Source organism: Mirounga leonina, unplaced genomic scaffold (genome assembly GCF_011800145.1).
Source record: "Mirounga leonina isolate KUSES-001 unplaced genomic scaffold, KU_Mleo_1.0 Mir_91, whole genome shotgun sequence".
NCBI classification, from domain to species: Eukaryota; Metazoa; Chordata; class Mammalia; order Carnivora; family Phocidae; genus Mirounga; species Mirounga leonina.
Genome location: NW_023270839.1, coordinates 10,057,171 through 10,079,449, shown reverse-complemented (window position 1 = coordinate 10,079,449; position 22,279 = coordinate 10,057,171). Strand labels below are relative to the sequence as shown.

The 22,279-nt window shown below is 36.3% G+C and overlaps 1 protein-coding gene across 1 annotated transcript; it reads left to right on the top strand.

The window, feature by feature from the left end:
• Nucleotides 1-15,007: 15,007 nt before the first annotated feature.
• LOC118003329 (olfactory receptor 4K3-like) lies at nt 15,008-15,952 on the top strand. The gene is given in 3 exon segments (XM_034994223.1): nt 15,008-15,173; nt 15,176-15,821; nt 15,823-15,952. Coding segments are annotated over 3 exon segments (942 nt in total).
• Nucleotides 15,953-22,279: the final 6,327 nt, after the last annotated feature.

The window sequence follows — 22,279 nt, the reverse complement described above, 5'->3', positions numbered from 1 at the left end:
TGCCTTTGGCTCAGGTCCTGACCTCAGGGTCCTGGGATCAAGCCCTGCGTTGGGCTTCTTGCTCAGCAGGGAGTCTGCTTCTCCCTCTCCCTCTGCCCCTCTCTCAGTTCATGCTCTCTCTCTCAAATAAATAAATAAAATCTTTAAAAAAATTGATAAACCTCTAGCAAGACTCATCAAGAAAGAAAGAGAAAGTGCCCAAATAAACACAATCACAAATGACAGAGGAAAGCTAACAATCAACACAACAGAAATATAAACTGTAAGAGAATATTATGAAAAATCATATGCCAACAAATTAAACAACGTAGAAGAAACAGATTAATTCCTAGAAACATATAACCTCCCAAAACTGAAGCAGGAAGAAATAAAAAATTTGAAGACTGGGGGTGCATGGGTGGCTCAGATGGTTAAGCGTCTGCCTTCAGCTCAGGTCATGATCCTGGAGTCCCAGGATCGAGTCCCGCATCGGGCTCCCTGCTCAGCGAGGAGTCTGCTTCTCCTCCCTCTGACCCTCCTCCCTCTCCTGCTCTCTGTCTCTCGTTCTCTCTCTCTCAAATAAATAAATAAAATCTTTAAAAAAAAATTTGAAGAGTGATTACTAGCAAGGAGATTGAATCAGTATTCAAAAAACTTCCAACAAACTAGAGTTCAGGACCAGATGGCTTCATAGACAAATTCTACCAAATATTTAAAGAACAGTTAATACATATTTCTTCTCAAACTATTCCAAAAAAATCAAAGAGGAAGGAAAATTTCCAAATTCATTCTATGAGGCTAGTATCAACCTGATACCAAAACCAGATAAAGACACCACAAAAAAAGAGAACTACAGGCCAATATCTCTGATGAACATAGATGCAAAAAATCCTCCACAAAATATTAGCAAACCAAATCCAACAATACATTAAAAAAAAAATCATTCACCACCATCAAGTGGGATTTATTTACAGGATTGCAAGGGTAGTTCACTATTTGCAAATCAACCAATGTGATACAACAATCATATCAATAAGAGAAGGGATAAAAACCATATGATCATTTCAATAGATGTAGAAAAAGCATTTGACGAAGTACAACATTCATTCATAATAAAAGCCCTCAAAAAAGTGGGTTTAGAAGAACATACCTCAACAGAATAAAGGCCATATATGGAAAACCCACAAGTAACATCTAACTCAATTAAGGTCAGGAACAAGACAAGGATGTCCACTCCCACCACTTTTATTCAACATAGTAATGGAAGTCCTAGCCACAGCAGTCAGACAACAACAACAAATAAATATAAAGGCATCCAAATTGATATGGAAGATATAAAACTTTCACTATTTGCAGATGACATGATACTGTTTATAGAAAATCTTAAAGACTCCACCAAAAAACCCACCTAGGACTGATAAATGAATTCAGTAAGGTTGCATGATACAAAACCAATGTCAGAAATCTGTTGCATTTTATACAGTAATAATAAAGCAGCAGAAAGAGAAATTAAGAAAACAACCCCATTTACAATTGCAGCAAAAATAATAAAATACCTAGGAATAAACCTAACCAAAAAGGTGAAAGACCTGTACTCTGAAAACTATAAAACACTGATGAAAGAAATCCAAGATGACACAAAGAAATGAAAAGACATTTCATGCTCATGGATTAGAAGAACAAATTTTTTTACAATGTCTATATTACACAGGTGGAGGAGTTAAGCTGGTGGAGGAGTAGGAGGATCCCGAGTTTGTCCCTCAAACACAGCTTAGTTATCAAATTATTCTGAACACCCAAGAAGTCAATTGGAGGTCTGAGAGAACAAAAACTGCAAGTCTGTAAGTAGAAAAGCAACCACCTTTTGGAAGGAAGGAGGTGTGGAAGTTCACTTGGGAGTATAGCTATGGATGCAGTGGTGGGGAGAGAGCCTGCTTATGGAGGCTACCACAAACTTTAGAAGCAGCGGAGCACAAAATCTGAACTTTTTAGTTGGTTGCCTTGGGGGACATGCCTGGATTAAAGGTGCTCACATGGTGAAGTGGGGCAAAATCCCAGGAGTGACAGGGTGGTCTGAGGATCCCCTGGGTTGCAGGAAGAACAGGTGACACCAAGGCGCTGTGGTGTTCCCAGGCATAGGAGCTGGGAAGCTGGCTGAGGGGAGTGGATCTTTGTGCCAACTTTTTGGTATAAACTGCGAACCACAACACAGTTGTGCAACTGCTTTCCTTGGACCAGTTGGCAAGCCTGGCAAGCCCCTACTCCAGAGAAACAGTGCAGGTCCGTGCCACAGATGTCCCTAAAAATTGGAATTTTGAAACTCATTCATGCGCCTAAGATAAAAAGGCTCAGACATGGCCAAGGTGAACATAGGGTTCATAGGGAAACCAGAAAAAACAAATAGGGTGATTGATTGCTTTTCTGTGAGGGCTCACTGAAGAGTAGGGGGCGTAAACTTTCACCTCCCAGGCTAGAGAGCAGGGCTCAGCCATTTTCATCCTGCCCATCAGTGCTGAAAGCCTTCAAGGAGGAAAACAGCACCACCTAGTCGTGGTGGGAGGCACTTACACCAAGCCCCGCCCCAGCTGTGCCCTGGAGGAGCATTTCCATTGAAAGAAGTCCACCTGAGAATCAGCCCCAGACCCCTCCGAGAGAGGACCAGCATAAACAACTCACTCACACCAAGTTTATTGATCATAGAGTGCTGGCAAAGCTTCAGTGCTAGGGGAAATAGGATTGAGCTTCCTTTTTACCTTTATTCTTTCTTCCTTTTTTTTTTTTTTTTTTAAGATTTTATTTGAGAGAGAGAAAGAGAGTTGGGAGAGAGGGACAAGCAGACTCTGCACTGAGTGCAGAGCCTGATGTGGGGCTAGATCCAGGACTCTGAGATCATGACCTGAGCCAAAATCAAGAGTCAGAGGCTTAACTGACTGAGCCACACAGGTGCCCCTATTTCTTTTATTTTTATTATTTTTTTCATTTATTTTCTTATATTTTCCAGTACCTTTTTAAATTTTTTATTAATTTTTTAGATTTTTTTATATATTCTTTTCATATATTTTGGTTTTGTTTTTTTTTGGGGGGGGTGAATCTAGATTCTTTTTAACAAGCAAACCAAAACACACCCAGGATCTAGATTTTGTTTGTTTTCTTGTTTTGTGTTTTTGTTTTCTTTTTCTTTTTGCTTTGTCTTGGTTTTTTGTTTGTTTCTTTTTGGTTTTGTTGTTCTTTTTTCTCTTTCTTCTTTTCTGGACAAAATGACAAGATGGAAGAATTCACCCCCAAAAAATGAACACAAGGTAGAACTCACAGCCAGGGATTTAATCAATACAGATATAAGTAAGATGTCCAAACTAGAATTTAAAACAATGATTATAAGGATACTACCTGGGCTTGAAAAAAAGCATAGAATGCACTAGAGAATACCTTGATGCAGAGATAAAAGAACTAAAATCAAGTCAAGCCAAATTAAAAATGCCATAACCGAGATGCAAACATAAATGGAGACCTTAAAAACAAGGATGGGTGAAGCAAAGGAGCAAATCAGAGATATAGAGGATAAAATTATGGAAAATAATGAAACAGAAAAGAAGAGGGAAAGAAAGGATATGGACCACAAAGGTAGACTTAGAGAACTCAGTGACTTAGTAAATCATAGTAACATTGATATCATAAGAGTACCAGAAGATGAAGAGAGAGATAAAGGAGCAGAGGTTTATTCAAGCAAATTATAGCTGAGAACTTCCCTAATCTGGGGAAGGACACAGTAATCAAAATCCAAGAAACACAGAGAACTCCCATTAAACTCAACAAAAGCCAGCCATCACCAAGGCATATCATAGTCAAATTCACAAAATATACAAGGAAATAGGCTAGGAAAGAATCCTGAAAGCAGCAAGGGAAAAAAGGCCCCTAATCTACAAGGGAAGACACAGTAGATCTGTCCAGAGACATAGCAGGCCAGAAAGGAGTGGAAGGAAATATTCAACATGTTGAATGGGAAAAATGTGCAGCCAAGAATTCTTTATCCACTAGGCAGAGGGGAAGTGGGTACAGGGATGGATTAAATAGGTGATAGGGATTAAGGAGGGCACTTGTGATGAGCACCAGGTGTTTATGAAAGTGTTGAGTCACTATACTGTACACCTGAAACTAATATTAGACTGTATGTTAACTAACTGGAATTTAAATAAAAACTTTTAAAAAATAAATAGATTCCTCCCTTGGTGTAAGGTTAAAAAAAATAAATTAAAAATTAAAAAGATTATATAAGGTAATAATTGTAACAGTATAACATTTATAGGTATAATGTGTGTAACAATAATATCACAAAAAAGAGGAAAAGGGAATAGAGCTATATAGAAGTACTGTTTCTAGTTCTCACTGTAATAAGGTTGATATAAATCTGAAGCTGATGCTGATGAGTTAAGATATACAGTAAGACCTGGAACAACCACTAAGGAAATAATTGAAAAATAGGGGTGCCTGGGTGGCTCAGTCAGTTAAGCATCCAACTCTTGATTTTGGCTCAGATCATGATCTCAGGGTTGTGAGGTCCAGCTCTGTGTTGGGCTCTGCACTGGGCGTGGACCTAAGAGTCTCTCTCCTTCTCCTTTTGCTCCTCTCCCACCTCTTTCCCTCTCTCCCCCTCTCAAAAAGAAAAAAATTAAAATCATTAAAGAAGCTTAACTACATTAAAAATATTCAATGCAAAAGAAAATAGTAAAGGTGAAGTAGAAGAATTAAAAAAACATGAGACATAGAGAAAATAAAAAGCATAATGGCAGATGTAAATCCAGTAATATTAATACCAACTTTAAATGTTAATGCATTAAATAACCCAATCAAAAGACAAATTGTCAGACTGGATAAAAAGCAAAATAAGATACAGATATATTCTGTTTAAAAGAGACACATTGTAGATTCAAAGATAGAGATTCCAAGTTAATCAATGGAAAATGATATATCAGGCAAACAACAACCACAGAAAAGCTGTAGTGAGTATACTAACATCAGACAAAATAGACTTTATTTTATTTATTTATTTATTTACTTATTTATTATCAGAAAGAGAGCACAGGCAGGGGGAGAGGCAGGCAGAGGGAGAAGCAGGCTTCCTGCTGAGCAAGGAGCCTGACGCGGGACTCAATCCCAGGACCCTGAGATCATGACCTGAGCCGAAGGCAGATGCTTAACCCACTGAGCTACCCAGGTGTCCCAGACAAAATAGACTTTAAAACAAAAATCTACTAGAGATAACAAGAGACATTTTATAATGATAAAAGGGTCAATCCATAAGGAAGATAGAACAATCATAAACTATAGGAGCCTAATATCAGAGCACCAATGTGTGTGAAGGTAAAAGTGACAACAATGAGGGGAGATATAGACAATTCAACAGTAATAGTTGGATCATAGTTGGAGACTTCAATACCTCACTTTCAAAAATGGGTAGAACAACTAGTCAGAACATCAAGGAAATAGAAGATTCAAACAATAGTATAAACCAACTAGATCTAATATCAATAGAATAGTTCACCAAACAGCAGTATATATGTTTTCAAGTGCATATGGCTCATTCTTCAGAATAGACCATATACTAGTCCATAAAACAAATATCCATAAATAGATTGAAATAGTAACAAATGTGGTCTCTGAACTTAATGGAATAATAGAAATCAATTAAAAAAAAGAAATTTGGTAAACTCACAAATATGTGGAAATTAAACAATACACTTCTAAATAACCAACTCAAAGAAGCAATCAAAGGAAAATTAGAATATCCTTTGAGGTGAATTAAAATGAAGACTCAACATACCCAAACTTATGGGATACAGCTAAAGCAGCACTGTTTACAGAGAAATTTACAGCTGTAAACACCTATATTTATAAAAAGAATAAAGATCTCAAATCTATAACCTAATCTTCCACTTTAAGACACTGGAAAAAAGACAAAACTTTTAATGCAAGCAAAAGGAAATAACAAAGATTAGAGCAGAAACTGATGAAATAGAAAATATTAAATTAATAGACAAAATGAATGAAACCAAATGTTCTTTGAAAAGATCAACATAATTGACAACCTATTACCTAGACTACAAAGAGAAAAGGAGATAAGAGTCAGATGACAAACATAAACTCAGCAAGGATTACCACTACTGACCTTACAGAACTAAAAAAGATTATAATAAATACTCTGAATAATTGTATGCCAATAAATTACGTAGGTGAAATAAATTCCTAGAAATACACAAACTACTTAAATTGACTAGAGGATAAATAATCTGAGTAGACCTTAAAAAAAAAGAAAGGGAAGATGAGAAATGTGAAATAATTGAAATGGGATCAAGAAGTGCCACTTTTCTTTGATAGATCTCCATTGGTTGATACTAGATTCTTGGTTAGCCTCTTTTTGACCACTGTATTTTTTTTTAATTAACATACAATGTATTATTTTTTTCAGAGGTACAGGTCTGTGATTCAACAGTCTTACACAATTCACAGTGCTCACCATAGCACATACCCTCCCCAAAGCCTATCAACCAGCCACCCCATCCCTCCAACCCCCCTCCACTCCAGCAACCCTCAGTTTGTTTCCTGAGATTAAGAGTCTCTTATGATTTGTCTCCTTCTCTGGTTTTATCTTGTTTCATTTTTCCTTCCGTTCCCCTATCATCCTCTGCCTTGTTTCTCAAATTCCACATATTAGTTGAGATCATGGGATAATTGTCTTTCTCTGATTGACTTACTTCACTTAGCATGATACCCTCCACTTCCATCCAAGTTGATGTAAATGGCAAGATTTCAATTATTTTGATGGCTGCATAATATTCCATTGTGTGTGTGTGTGTATATATATATATACACATATACATATACCACATCTTCTTTATCCATTCATCTGTTGATGGACATCTTGGCTCTTTCCATAGTTTGGCTATTATGGAAAATGCTGCTATAAACATTGGGGTGCACATCCCCTTTGGATCACTACATTTGTATCTTTGGAGTAAATACCCGGTAGTGCAATTGCTGGGTTGTAGAGTATCTCTATTTTCAACTTTTTGAGGAACCTCCATACTGTTCTCCAGAGTGGCTGCACCAGCTTGCATTCCCACCAACAGTATAGGAGGGTTCCCCTTTCTCCGCATTTTCACCAACATCTGTCATTTCCGCAGTTGTTAATTTTAGCCATTCTGACTGGTGTGAGGTGGTATGTCATTGAGGTTTTGATTTGGATTTCCCTGATGCTGAATGATGTTGAGCACTTTTTCATGTGTCTGGTGGACATTTGGATGTCTTCTTTGGAAAAATGTCTGTTCATGTCTTCTGCCCATTTCTTGATTGGATTATTTGTTCTTTCAGTGTTGAATTTGTTAAGTTCTTTATAGATTTTGGATACTAGCCCTTTATCTGATAGGTCATTTGCAAATATCTTCTCCCATTCTGTCAGTTGTCTTTTGGTTTTGTTGACTGTTTCCTTTGCTGTGCAAAAGCTTTTTATCTTGATGAAGTCCCAATAGTTCATTTTTACCCTCGTTTCCCTTGCCTTTGGTGATGTTTCTAGGAAGAAATTGCTGCAGCTGAAGTCGAAGAGGTTGCTGCCTGTGTTCTCCTTTAGGATTTTGATGGACTCCTGTCTCACATTGAGGTCTTTCAACCATTTGGAGTCTATTTTTGTGTGTGGTGTAAGGAAATGGTCCAGTTTCATTCTTCTGCATGTGGCTGTCCAATTTTCCCAACACCATTTGTTGAAGAGACTGTCTTTTTTCCATTGGACATTCTTTCCTGCTTTGTCGAAGATGAGTTGACCATAGAGTTGAGGGTCCATTTTTGGGCTCTCTATTCTGTTCCATTGATCTATGTGTCTGTTTTTGTGCCAATACCATACTGTCTTGATGATGACAGCTTTGTAATAGAGCTGGAAGTCCGGAACTGTGATGCCACCAGCTTTGCTTTTCTTTTTCAACATTCCTCTGGCTATGCGGGGTCTTTTCTGGTTCCATACAAATTTTAGGATTATTTGTTCCATTTCTTTGAAAAAAGTGGATGGTATTTTGATAGCAACTGCTTTAAATGTGTAGATTGCTCTAGGTAGCATTGACATCTTCACAGTAGTTGTTCTTCCAGTCCATGAGCATGGAACGTTTTTCCATTTCTTTGTGTCTTCCTCAATTTCTTTCATGAGTATTTTATAGTTTTCTGAGTACAGATTCTTTGCCTCTTTGGTTAGATTTATTCCTAGGTATCTTATGGTTTTGGGTGCAATTGTAAATGGGATTGACTCCTTAATTTCTCTTTCTTCCATCTTGTTGTTGGTGTATAGGAATGCGACTGATTTCTGTGCATTGATTTTATATCCTGCCACTTGACTGAATTCCTGTATGAGTTCTAGCAGTTTTGGGGTGGAGTCTTTTGGGTTTTCCAGATAGAGTATTATATCCTCTGCAAAGAGTGAGAGTTTGACTTCTTCATTGCCGATTCGGATGCTTTTTATTTCTTTTTGTTGTCTGATTGCTGTGGCTAGGACTTCTATACTATGTTGAATAGCAGTGGTGATAGGGGACATCCCTGCCATGTTCCTGACCTTAGGGGGAAAGCTCTCAGTTTTTCCCCATTGAGAATGATATTCGCTGTGGGTTTTTCATAGATGGCTTTTATGATATTGAGGTATGTACCCTCTATGCCTATCCTCTGAAGAGTTTTGATCAAGAAAGGATGCTGTACTTTGTCAAATTCTTTTTCTGCATCTGTTGAGAGGATCACATGGTTCTTCTTCTTTCTATTATTAATGTATTGTATCACATTGATTGATTTGAGGATGTTGAACCAACCTTGCAGCCCAGGGATAAATCCCAATTGGTCATGGTGAATAATCCTTTTAATGTACTGCTGGATCTTATTGGCTAGTTTTTTGGTGAGAATTTTTGCACCCATGTTCATCAAGGATATTGGTCTGTAATTCTCCTTTTTGATGGGGTCTTTGTCTGGTTTTGGGATCAAGGTAATGGTGGCCTCATAAAATGAGTTTGGAAGTCTTTCTTCCATTCCTATTTTTTGGAACAGTTTCAGAAGAATAAGTATTAATTCTTCTTTAAATGTTTGGTAGAATTCCCCTGGGATGCCATCTGGCCATGGGCTCTTGTTTCTTGGGAGATTTTTGATGACTGCTTCAATTTCCTTAGTGGTTATAGGTCTGTTCAGGTTTTCTATTTCTTCCTGGTTCAGGTTTGGTAGTTGATACATCTCTAGGAATGCATCCAATTCATCCAGATTATCTAATATGCTGGCATATAGTTGCTCATAATATGTTCTTATAATTGTTTGTATTTCTCTGGTGTTGGTGGTGATCTCTCCTCTTTCATTCCTGATTTTATTTATTTGGGTCCTTTCTCTTTTCTTTTTGATAAGTCTGGTCAGGGTTTATCCATCTTGTTAATTCTTTCAAAGAACCAGCTCCTAGTTTCGTTGATCTGTTCTACTGTTCTTTTGGTTTCTATTTCATTGATTTCTGCTCTGATCTTTATTATTTCTCTTCTCCTGCTGGGTTTTAGCTTTATTTGCTGCTCTTTCTCCAGCTCCTTTAGGTGTAGAGTTAGGTTGTATATTTGAGACCTTTCTTGTTTCCTGAGAAAGGCTTGTATTGCTATATACTTTCCTCTCAGGACAGTCTTTGCTGCATCCAAAATATTTTGAACAGTTGTGTTTTCATTTTCATTTGTTTCCATAAATTTTTTAAATTCTTCTTTAATTTCCTGGTTGACCCATTCATTCTTCAGTAGGATGCTCTTTAGCCTCCATGTATTTGAGTTCTTTCCAACTTTCTTCTTGTGATTTGAGTTCTAGTTTCAAAGCATTGTGGTCTTAAAATATGCAGGGAATGATCCCAGTCTTTTCGTACTGGTTGAGACCTGATTTGTGACCTAGGATGTGATCTATTATGGAGAATGTTCCATGGGCACTGGAGAAGAAGAATATGTATTCTGTTGCTTTTGGATAGAATGTTCTGAATATATCTGTGAAGTCCATTTGGTCCAATGTGTCATTTAAAGTCTTTATTTCCTTCTTGATCTTTTGCTTAGATGATCTGTCCCTTTCAGTGAGGAGGGAGCAAAAGTCCCCTACTATTATTGTATTGTTGTAGATGTGTTTCTTTGCTTTTGTTATTAATTGGCTTATATAATTGGCTGCTCCCATGTTAGGGGCATAGATATTTACAATTGTTAGATCTTCTTGTTGGACAGACCCTTTAAGTAGGATATAGGGTCCTTTGTCATCTCTTATTATAGTCTTTGGTTTAAAATCAAATTTGTCTGCTATAAGGATTGCCACCCCAGCTTTCTTTTGGTGTCCATTAGCATGGTAAATTGTTTTCCACCCCCTCACTTTCAATCTAGAGGTGTCTTTGGGTCTAAAATGAGTCTCTTGCAGACAGCATATTGATGGCTCTTGTTTTTTTATACAATCTGATAGCCTGTGTCTTTTGATTGGGGCATTGAGCCCATTTACATTCAGGGTAACTATTGAAAGATGTGAATTTAGTGCCATTGTATTGCCTGTAAGGTGACTGTTACTGTATATTGTCTCTGTTCCTTTCTGGTCTATGTTACTTTTAGGCTCTCTCTTTGCTTAGAGGACCCCTTTCAAGATTTCTTGTAGGGCTGGTTTCTGTATATACGTTATATATAATGTATATAGTAGTCTATTATTTTATGTGTTTACACACACATACTATTTTATCTGCACACATACACACTACCTTATTTAATATAGTCCTTATAATAGGGTTTCATAATGGAACTATCCATGTCTTTTCCTGGTATTCATTTTCTCAAAGGTCTTTTTGCACATTCCTTTAGTTTTTGTTTGTCCTGAAAGCTTTTTAATCTCTCCTTCTATTTTCAATGACAGCCTAGCTGGATATAGTATTCTTGGCTGCATATTTTTCTCATTTAGTGCTCTGAAGGTATCCTGCCAGTCCTTTCTGGCCTGCCAGGTCTCTGTGGATAGGTCTGTTGCCAATCTAATGTTTCTACCATAGTAGGTTAGAGATCTCTTGTCCCAAGCTGCCTTCAGGATTTTCTCTTTGTCTCTGAGACTCGTACATTTTACTATTAGATGTTGGGGTGTTGACCTCTTTATATTGATTTTGAGGGGGGTTCTCTGTGCCTCCTGGATTTTGATGCCTGTTTCCTTCCCCAAACTAGGGAAGGAAACAGGCATAGAATTTGCTATAATTTGCTCCAATATACCTTCTGTCCCTCTCTCATTCTTCTTCTGGGATCCCAATTATTCTAATATTGTTTCGTCTTATGGTATCACTTATCTCTCGAATTCTGCTCTCGTGATCCAGTACTTGTTTATCTCTCTTTTTCTCAGCTTCTTTATTTTCCATCATTTGGTCTTCTATATCACTGATTCTCTCTTCTGCCTCATTTATCCTAGCAGTTAGAGCCTCCATTTTTGATTGCATCTCATTAATAACCTTTTTGATTTTGACTTGGTTAGATTTTAGTTCTTTTATTTCTCTAGAAAGGGTTTCTCTAATATCTTCCATGCTTTTTTCAAGCCCAGCTAGCATCTTTAAAATCATCATTCTGAACTCTAGTTCCAACATCTTACTAATGTCCTTATTGATTATGTCCCTGGCAGTCGGTACTGCCTCTTCTTTTTTTTGAGGTGATTTTTTCCATCTTGTCATTTTGTCCAGAGGAGAATAGATCAATGAGAGAAGAAAATGCTAACAGGGTAACAATGACCCCAGAAAAATATACACTACACAAATCAGAAGAGTCCTGAAACTGGGGGAAAAGAAAGAGAAAGAAAGAAGAAAGAAAAAAAAGAAAAAGATAAAAAAAAAAAAAGAATATGCTCAAGTATGATCAGGCTGGTGAATAGATCAGTGCCACACACTAGATTTTGGGCATATATTGGTCTGTTAGAAGAAACTGCCTCACAAAATTTTAAAGAAAAAAATTATTCTGATTATGTAGAGATATTAAAAGCTTGATAACCAGTTATATATGTACAAAAATAAGGGTAAATATGATGAAGGGATGGAATATGACTGTAAAGATGAAAATTATAAAAGATTTTATAAAAGGAACTGATAAGAAGCTGGTTGAAAAAAGAAAGAAGAGAAATTTAAAACAAAAGGAGGGGGAGAGAATGTGATCAGGCAGGAGACTAGAACAAAGCTATACAGTAGAGATTTAGTGTATATTTTGGTCTGTTAGAAGAAACTGTATCCCAAAATTTTGAAGAGAGAACAACTTATATATATTCCAAAAATAAGGTTAACTACTATGAAGGGATAGAATATGACTCTAAAAATAAAAAATAAAAAAGATTTTTAAAAATAGACTTCCAGAAAATGGTCAATTTTCTGTTCAGAGAGTTGCTGCTATTCTTTTCTTTGATATCCTGTTGAGTTCGTAGGTGTTCAGAATGGTTTGATCCCTATCTAGCTGAAATCCTGGGACCAGATGAAATTTAGGTCTCCTCCTCTGCCGCCATCTTGCTCCTCCTCCTGGATTAGCATATCCTTTGAAATTAGTATTATCTCATTTAAAATTCACTACATAAAAACTGAGTATTTTTTCTGAAACTGAGTATGTTTTATATTTCTCATTACAAATGAGGAAATTAAAATGCAAAATAATGTGGTAATGTATTCAAGATAATATAGTAAAATATTGCCCTGTGATGTGAACCCAGGCCTCCAAATCTGACATCCAGTGCTCTTGATATTATACCAGCTGCATATAATGTAGTTTCACCAAATTATTTCCTTTCACCTTATGTGTACAAGCTAAGAACAATGTAAATATTTTTAAATTTCTTGTTAATAGAGAAATATTTAATAGTCATTTAAATTTTATTGGTTATCATTCTGATTATGTAGAGATATTTAAAGCTTGATAACCACTTAACATCCTTTATATATTTAGAATGTGTCAGATATTTCTTTGCTTTTCATTTCTGTTTTCTTCCCCTACTCTATAATGATTCCAGTGAGTATTATAATATGTAAACTCTCAACCGCTCATTGATTCTATTATTTACAGTATAAATTTTTCTCCAAACAGGGAAACACAGCCCTTATCCTTAAAAATTAATGGAGGAACTGAGAGATAACATTTGTAATTCCACAAGTCAAATTAATAGATCTTACTTGACCTTGCTGTGGTCCAAGAAAACAGTTATCCCTTATGGCTTCCCTGCCCCCACAATATCCATTCAGTGTACATAAAGCACTTAAGAACAATCATAATATTTTGTGATCCATCTTTAATTCTGACCAAGCTAACTTGAGTGTTTTAATAACTCTCACTGCAACTTGAGCATCTGTTTATTCCCCAAGCAGCCGCTGGTCTTTTTCATGCCATGTAGTTTACTGAATGGATTCTTACCAAACAGACATTATAAATACAAAGGTCCCAAGGATTGTGAGCCTCCCTTACTTAGAAATTAGGCACAGTATTGATCTGAGGTCACTCTGGAGCAATTGTCATTACTTGCAAGTACTAGTTGAATATTGCAATATTAATACATGTGTGGAAAGGATCTTAAAATCATCCAGATCACCCCACTTATATTATTTATGAAGAATCAAGGTACCAGTTGATTTTGTATATTATCTTATCTTACATATCTAGGATGAGATTTTAATTCACATTTTCTGAATCTTAGGCTGCTGCTATTTCTGCTATGCCAATTTAAGTGAGAGTTGTAACATCCATTTTAATATCAGGTATGTGGGTGCAGAAACAAATCTAAAAGTTTCTGGAATGGATAAAGTCAGAAGAACAGTGTGGGATTAAAGAAGGGGTACCCAAACTTCAGGGGGGAAAAAGCCAGCAAGTACAGGTAATGGCATGTATAAATTGGTTTAGTCTTAGTTCATTTAAAATATACTAATGGCAAAGTTTTGAGAAAGAAAAAAGGAAAAAGCTTAGTTTAGTGGCAAGATGAAAGGAGTTCATCATGAACTTTAAGTAGACATCCTCTCAGTTGGCTTTCAATGTAGTTTGTAAAGTCTCAGATCTCAGTGGGAACTAGTTTACCTAAGAAGTCTAGTTTTAACTTTTGAGGCATATAGTATTATCTAACTTCTCCTAGATTCACCATTATCATCTTCTGTCTCTATATAAACCTGTCTCCTCTTTGTTCCAAGTGAACTCCTGAAACAGGAAGTGTTTTCTGCTTCAAACTGCTTTGGTGAAAGTCTATAAAATCTAGCAGTTAAAAAATATCTGATTTCAGGCAGCATGTTACTTAATGGTCTTTCTATGTAAAATATACTTGGAAATGTATGAAACCTTCAGGCTCTAGCTACATCATGTTCACCAACCTTTGAAAAATGTTTGGCCTTGGTGGTGTGGAACAAGGGTTATTTATATCTGCATAACTGAAATGAAGAACTGAAAATGAGAGGCTATTTCATTTTTATTCTGGACAATCTCCATTAGAAAATTGGAATATATTATGTTTCTCTATAGCCATTTTCTCTCCCCTTATATTCTATCCCTTTATCCTAACCACTGTAAGGAGAAAATGCCCACATTCCTTTCCACTTTTGTTTCCCACTAATCATCTATCATGATTCTCAAATGTTGTTCAGTCCTTCAGTCATCATGATGTTTTTGAAAAAGGTTACCATTCCCTTTCCCTTCAAAACTTGTTGGAAGTTAGCTGTGAATTTTTTTTTTAGGTATTTTATAAACTGAGGAGTAAATCTTCAAATAGCTGAATTTTTGTTTCTTTCTATGAAGATTTGCATCTTCTAAGCAAATTTCTAAGTCATAAGAATTAATCTCCATTTGAATCAATTAAGATATCTGGAAGACCATGGGGAAATATTTGACCACTGTGAGCAGGGAAGTGATAAAACAGGGAACTATCTGGTAGTGGGCTGCCACTAAATTTTTTCATGCAGAAAAAATCTCACTTTGAATTTGATCACTGTATTTTTTCCTAGTTCTCCTCCCATCTGGAAATGTCAGAGATCTTCCAGAAATCAGACTGAATGGCCTGGAATAATCAGTCAGTCATAACTGAATTCATACTACAGGGTCTCTCCAGTTCTTGGGAACACCAGATGTTCTATTTCCTGTTTTTCTCCGTAGTCTATGCAGCCACTGTATTGGGTAACCTCCTTACTGTGCTCACCATCGTGTCAGAGCCATGCCTTCACCCCCCATGTACTTTTTGCTGGGCAATCTCTCCTTCATTGACATGTCTCTGGCTTCATTTGCCACCCCCAAAATGATTGCAGATTTTCTCAGTGAGCACAAAGCCATCTCTTTTGAAGGCTGCATCATCCAGATATTTTTCCTGCATCTGTTAGGGGGTGCTGAGATTGTACTGCTGATATCTATGTCTTTTGATAGATATGTGGCTATATGTAAACCTCTATGTTACTTAACCATTATAAGCCGAAGAATGTGCATTGGGCTGGTAACACTTTCCTGGATTGTTGGCATCTTCCATAATCTGAGTCAGTTAGCATTTACTGTGAATCTGCCCTTCTGTGGACCCAATGAAGTGGACAGCTTCTTTTGTGACCTCCCCTTGGTGATCAAACTCGCCTGTGTAGACACATACATTCTGGGAGTGTTCATGATCTCAACCAGTGGTATGATTGCCCTGGGGTGTTTCATCCTCTTGGTGATTTCCTACACTATCATCCTGGTCGCTGTTTGGCAACATTCCTCTGGTGGGTCCTCCAAAGCACTCTCCACTTACAGTGCCCACTTCACTGTTGTGACCCTTTTCTTTGGCCCGTGCATTTTCATCTATGTCTGGCCTTTCACAAACTTCCCAATAGACAAAGGGCTCTCTATTTTATACCATTTTCACTCCCCTCTTGAATCCAGTGATCTATACCCTTAGAAATAAAGATGTCAAGGATTCCATGAGAAAACTTAGTAGCCATATCTTTAAGTCTAGGAAGACTGATCATACCCCTTGATTTCCTCATACAAAAATGAAATACTTGTTCTGCATTTATCCTCCTCATTCAGTTGGTCAACAAAGTGATGCTACTGCAAGAAACTGGTCAGTTCATGGAAGAACTACTTATATAATCAGTCTCAGCAGTCACGGAGTTCTGGTCATGTTAATTGTTCCTCATACAATATAACATTAACTACAGGGCACCATCAAACCTATACTCAGCATTTTACTGCACAGAGACCCGCTTTTTGGAATATTCAACTTATGTCAGATATAAACACTTATTTGAGTATTCCTTCTCCTGAGACATATGCATGTTTTAAGAGTAGATTTTCTCCTAGTCTCTTGTAATAGCCTCTAAGAAAAGAGGCAAGTGTGAAAGCACCAACACTTAGTATAGTACCCTGTACACTGAAGTTATAATGAGATTTTTTGTTGCTGACAAAGGTGCTGATGAATGGATTATTTTAGTTCAAAGGTCAGGAAAAAGTGGAAGGTTCTTGGTAAGTAAAAATATTTGGTATTTAATGTTTTTGTTGAGAATAAAAATGTACCTTATTTATATTCTGTCCCTAAGTTCCCTAGAGTGGATTTTCCAATTTTAAAACAGTATAGTTAACTCCAGAAAATTCTTGTAGTCTTGTATATATTAAAGATTAATATGTGGTATACAGCAAATTCCATCCACACTCCGATTCTGGAAGATGAAACTAAGACCCAAGGACACAGCTTTTTCAGGGTCATGCTAATTAGAGGCAGGATCTAAGTCATTCACCTACAAATAGAGATATATGTTTATTTTCTAAGCAGTAACAAGTTATTTTGGTGCTATAATGTTTGTTGTATTGTTTTTATAATCAAAAGGTATTTTATAAATAGTAATATCCTAAAGGATCTGAGCCATTTTCCCCCTGGTTAAACACAGTATTTGACTTAAGGGACCTATGAAATAGTGGTCTCTCAACATATTTGATATAGTTAGTAACTGGAGTTTTTAGAACATAGAAATCATCTAGCAGTATCTATTTACTTTGCAGATGATAGAATTGAGAATCAGGGAATAAAGTAACTTTCCCAAGTTCATACATCTATATGATGATAGAGTCTATCCTAGAATGTGCCTGTCTTCTCTCTCTCTCTCTCGTGTCCTCTCTCTCTCTCCCTCCCTCTGTCTTGCCATCTCTCTCTCTCAACTGAACAAGGGCTAGGTTATCTTCAAGAGCATTTGGTCATTGTCATTCTGAGAATTACACATAGAAGAAATGTTTAATGCATATAAGTGGACTAACTGTAACCACAAATAATTATCCAACTGCCTGCCATTGTCAAAGTTTGCATAATATTGTAATATTGTACAAGCTTGGGTTTAGATAAAGACAGATGAATATATAGAGATGACCAATGGGATAAATACATTGTAAAGAGTTGAAAGAAAGATAAACCAGTCATTAGGGGAATGGATGAGCTGATAAATGGCAAAGCAGATGGATGGGGAATGGATGTATAGCAAGATAGACAAATACTTAAAATCATAAATAAGTGAATAAGTATCTTACTATATTGACTCAATAGTCTGTGTATTGAATCTATACAACTGTAAATTACAACTGTCACTTGTTTAAAATTATTTGAAAAGTTATTGGATTTAGTAAAGTCAAAATGGGATATTCTTAAATGTGTTTCTTGTGATGAAGTACAACGAGTTCAGTTTAGTAATATGTTTAATGGTCACTTGAGAGATCTATCAATGAATTAACATTAGTAAAAAAAAATTATAATTTAAATACCTTTTGTTTATTTATGACTCTCTATTATAAATCTGTTCTCCCACCTTCTCAACTCTGTTGATTAGATCAAGTTTCCAAGTTGAGTCTTTCATATTTCATTTTGATCGATAGCATATGGTTGGCTGATCAGGGTAAAGAATGTTACATATTTTTTGTCAGACTACATATTTGGTAGTATATATGCATCTTAACATATATGCATCTTAACATTCACATTGCTAGAATTATACCCATATAAATGTCATGAGTTTCATTACATGAAAATTTACATGTGCTTTAAAATAATACATTATATGTTACATTATATGTTAAAAAAAAGAAGAAGATAGTAGGAAGGGAAAAATGAAGGGGGGGATATTGGGGGGGAGACGAACCATGAGAGACTATGGACTCTGAGAAACAAGCTGAGGGTTCTAGAGGGGAGGGGGTTGGGGTGATGGGTTAGCCTGGTTAAAAAAAATAATAAAATAATACATTATATGTTAAAAAAGAAGAAGAAGAAGGTAATAGGGAAAAATGAAGGGGGGTAATCGGAGGGGGAGACGAACCGTGAGAGACTATGGACTCTGAGAAACAAACTGAGGGTTCTAGAGGGGAGGGGGTGGGGGGATGGGTTAGCCTGGTGATGGGTATTAAAGAGGGCACGTATTGAATGGAGCACTGGGTGTTATATGCAAACAGTGAATCATGGAACACTACAACAACAACAACAACAAAGATTCCAAGTATTAGGAAAACAACGTCGGGAAATTAACCCCAGAGACAAAAACTAGAGTTTGGCATAAGCATCAACCTAAGAAAATTTGAGTAAAGGACTCTCCCATTCTCCATTCTAAGCCCTCCACCTACAGGGTCCTCTCCCTCCTTGCCTCATGTTCTCTGCTGACAGTAAGTTATCTGAGCATGCTTTGTTACCTAACATTCTTATTACCATGAAAAAGAAGGCTAACACTGATTCCCAACTGTTCACTGTAAAAGATAAACCTAGCAAACAATTTCAGGAAATAACCTAATTTTATGATGCCATCTCTTCACCTCGAAGAGTCATAAACCTAATTGAAACTGTGTGTAGTGTGGTTCAGTAGAGCACTTTTGTTCTTCTCTTTTTTATTCTTTAAGTAAGTAGATGCCCTGTTCTCCATCTACCTCTGTTGAGCTTGTTTTACAAGTTGATCTCTAATTACAGTCTAATAAATGAAACCAGGAATAAATGTATATAGGGATATCAAAATACTTAATATTGTTCAAAAATTAAATGTACACATACAAAATAAAATTGAGATTTGTTTGAGACTGGATGAGCAGTGAGCCATCAGCCCCAAACAGAGTTCCTGGTACCAAAATCCCTTTAGATGTATTTCTCTCCCAGAAAAAAAAAAAAAAAAAAAATCCATTGTTCCTGCTCAAAGAACTACTGTCCCCTACTCATTCTAGGAGCCACAAGGATAATCAGGAATATGGCCTTTCATTTGATGATGCTGATGATGTAGCTGGGGATTTGTGACACTTCATTATCAAAAACTTGACAAAAAGTGATTTGTTTCATGTGCCATTGTTTTCTGGTCAGTTACCGCTTTGTGCTTCCCCCCACCTTTTGTTCCAGAAAACCTATTTAGAAGGTGATGTTACAGTTTGCATTTCAAAAAATTGTAATGATTTTAGAACCAAGACATAGTAGTTTTATAACACCCCCCTTCAAGGTTTAACCTAAGCCCCACCTCTTCAGAGGAGGCTTTTTCAATTCTTTTATTAACTTCTCTCTACTTTTTTCAGAGCTAATATTTCCTGCATTATTAATTTTATACATTGCTTTAGATTGTTGCTTAACCATTTCTTAAGTCTGTGTCTTTTCCTCTTGTAATTTATAAGCATTTTAAGAACAGAAACTTTGCCCTTGCTTGTTTTTGTTGTTGTTATTCATTTGCTTGTTAATTTGTTTTTAGTATCTACCATAGTATTTGACTCAGAGCACAGTTAAAAGCAGCAATTTGGTACAATTTTTAAAGTAATTATGTTTTTCCCCCTACTATCTTTTTTTTTTAATGTATAATGTATTATTTGTTTCAGAGATACAGGTCTGTGATTCAACAGTCTTACACAATTCACAGCACTACCATGGCACATGCCCTCCCAGATGTCTATCACCCAGCCACGCCATCCCTCCCACCCCCCACCACTACAGCAACCCTCAGTTTTTTTCCTGAGATTAAGAATTCCTCATATCAGTGGGTGCCTGGGTGGCTCAGTTGGTTAAGCGACTGCCTTCGGCTCAGGTCATGATCCTGGAGTCCCAGGATCGAGTCCCGCATCAGGCTCCCTGCTCGGCAGGGAGTCTGCTTCTCCCTCTAAACCTCCTCCCTCTCAGGCTCTCTGTCTCTCATTCTCTCTCTCTCAAATAAATAAATAAAATCTTTAAAAAAAAAAAAGAATTCCTCATATCAGTGAGATCATATGATACAGCACTGGGTGTTATATGCAAACAATGACTCATGGAACCCTATATCAAAAACTAATGATGTAATGTATGGTGATTAACATAACATAGTAAAATAAAATTAAGGGAAAAAAGTAATTATGTTTTTCTAAATGTCCTTTTGTGTTTTCTTTGTTACTATTCCACCATTCTTTGACTGTATCATAGTAATCATAGAAATGTTGAGGTAGAGAGAATTTCAGAGATAAGTAGTTGCCCCTATCAAATTCTGTCCCCTTCAAATTCTGCCATTAATTATGGGACCTTGTACAAACCTCTGATCTGATTAGATCTTCTATGAGGTCCTTTCAAGCACTATTATCATGTGTAGGGCCTTTGATTGTCAATTCATTTTATCCTGTGGTAGTTCAAGTATAAAACTTCCTAAAAGCCAAGAGAAATTGAGAAGGTCAGAATCTATAGGAAAAGGGACTCGGGTTTAATATCCTTTAAATAATCCTGGAAATCCAGGAAGGTGTGCATCCCATAAATTTTGGTATGTTGTGTTTTCATTTTCATATGTCTTGAGATATGTTCTAATATCTGGTTTTCTTTTTTTATACAATGGTTTCAAAAGTATGCTAATTTACACATATTTGTGAATTTTTCCATTTCCTTTTAGTATTGATTTCTAGTTTCATTCCATTGTGGTTGGAAAAGATGGTTGGGATGATTTCGGTCTTCTTAAATTTGTAATGACTTGTTTTGTGACCTAGCATGTGATCTCTTCTGGAGAGTGTTTCATGTACACTTGAGAAGAATGTATATTCTGGTTCTGTTGGGTGAAATATTCTGTATATGTCTGTTAGGTCCATTTGGTCTGTAGTGTTGTTCGCACCTGCTGTTTCCTTACTGATATTTAGTCTGGATCATCTGTCCATTATCATTTGGGGTATTGAAGTCTACTTTATTGTGTTGCTATCTGTTTCTCCCTTCAGATCTGTCAATGTTAGCTTTATATATTTAGGTGTTCTCATGTGCATATATATTTCTAATTGTTATATCTTCCTGTTGAATTGACCCGTTAGCATTACATAATGACCTTCTTTGCTTTTGTGACAGTTGACTTAAAATCTATTTTTTCTTATATAAGTATATTCCTCCTCTGTTTTGGTTACCATTTGAATGAAATGTATTTTTCCAGGCTTTTACTTTGAGCCTGTGTGTGTGTCCTTAAATCTAAAGCAGATACCTTATAGACAGCATATAGTTGGATCTTGCTTTTTATCCCTTCGGTGACCCTATGTCTTTTGTTTGGTGAGTTTAATCTACTTACATTTAAAATAATTATTTTTAGATAAGGACTTACTGTTGCTGTTTTGTTCATTGTTTTCTGTTTTGTAGTTTCTTTTGTTCCTCTCTTTCTCATCATCTTCATTTTCAATGTGCTGCTTTTTTGTAATGGTGTATTTTGATTTTTTTCTCTTTATCTTTTCTTGTATTGCTACAGATTTTATTCTTTGTGGATACCATGAGGCTTGCAAAAAACTTCTTTTTATAACAGTAGTCTATTTTGGACTGATAACAACTTAACTTTAATTGCATACAAAAACTACACTTTTAACCCCCCTGACACACACTTTGTAGTGTTGTTGTAACAATTTAAGTAGGTAAAATAGCCTGTCTAAAGGCCTCAAAAGAATGGAATGTGGCACATGGGAGGAACAGTAAAATTAGTGTTTAAAAAAAGGAATGCAAAATAGGGCTAAGGAGGTAAGCAAGATTCAAATGATTCATGTCCTACTATACATTGTAATAATTTGTTATTGTATATTCCCTAACCACATTAGTATTTTTTCTGTGATACATAGAATGAAGCCTGTCACATTTTAAGCTTTTAGTAATAAATGTTTGAGAATGAATACATATATCCTCTTCATCAATAGTGAAATGAGCAATGTTAAAATCAGCATCAAATCAGAAATATTTCACCCTTGGAGAGACAAGTGCTGAGCTATAAATGCCTCACTGGGGATGTCTCTTCTATAATCCTTCCTGCTTCCCTCGAGGTATTCTCTGTCACCTTTAATGTAAAGGTTTCCACCAACTTGCATGTCATCCCCCCCAGTGAAAATACACCAAG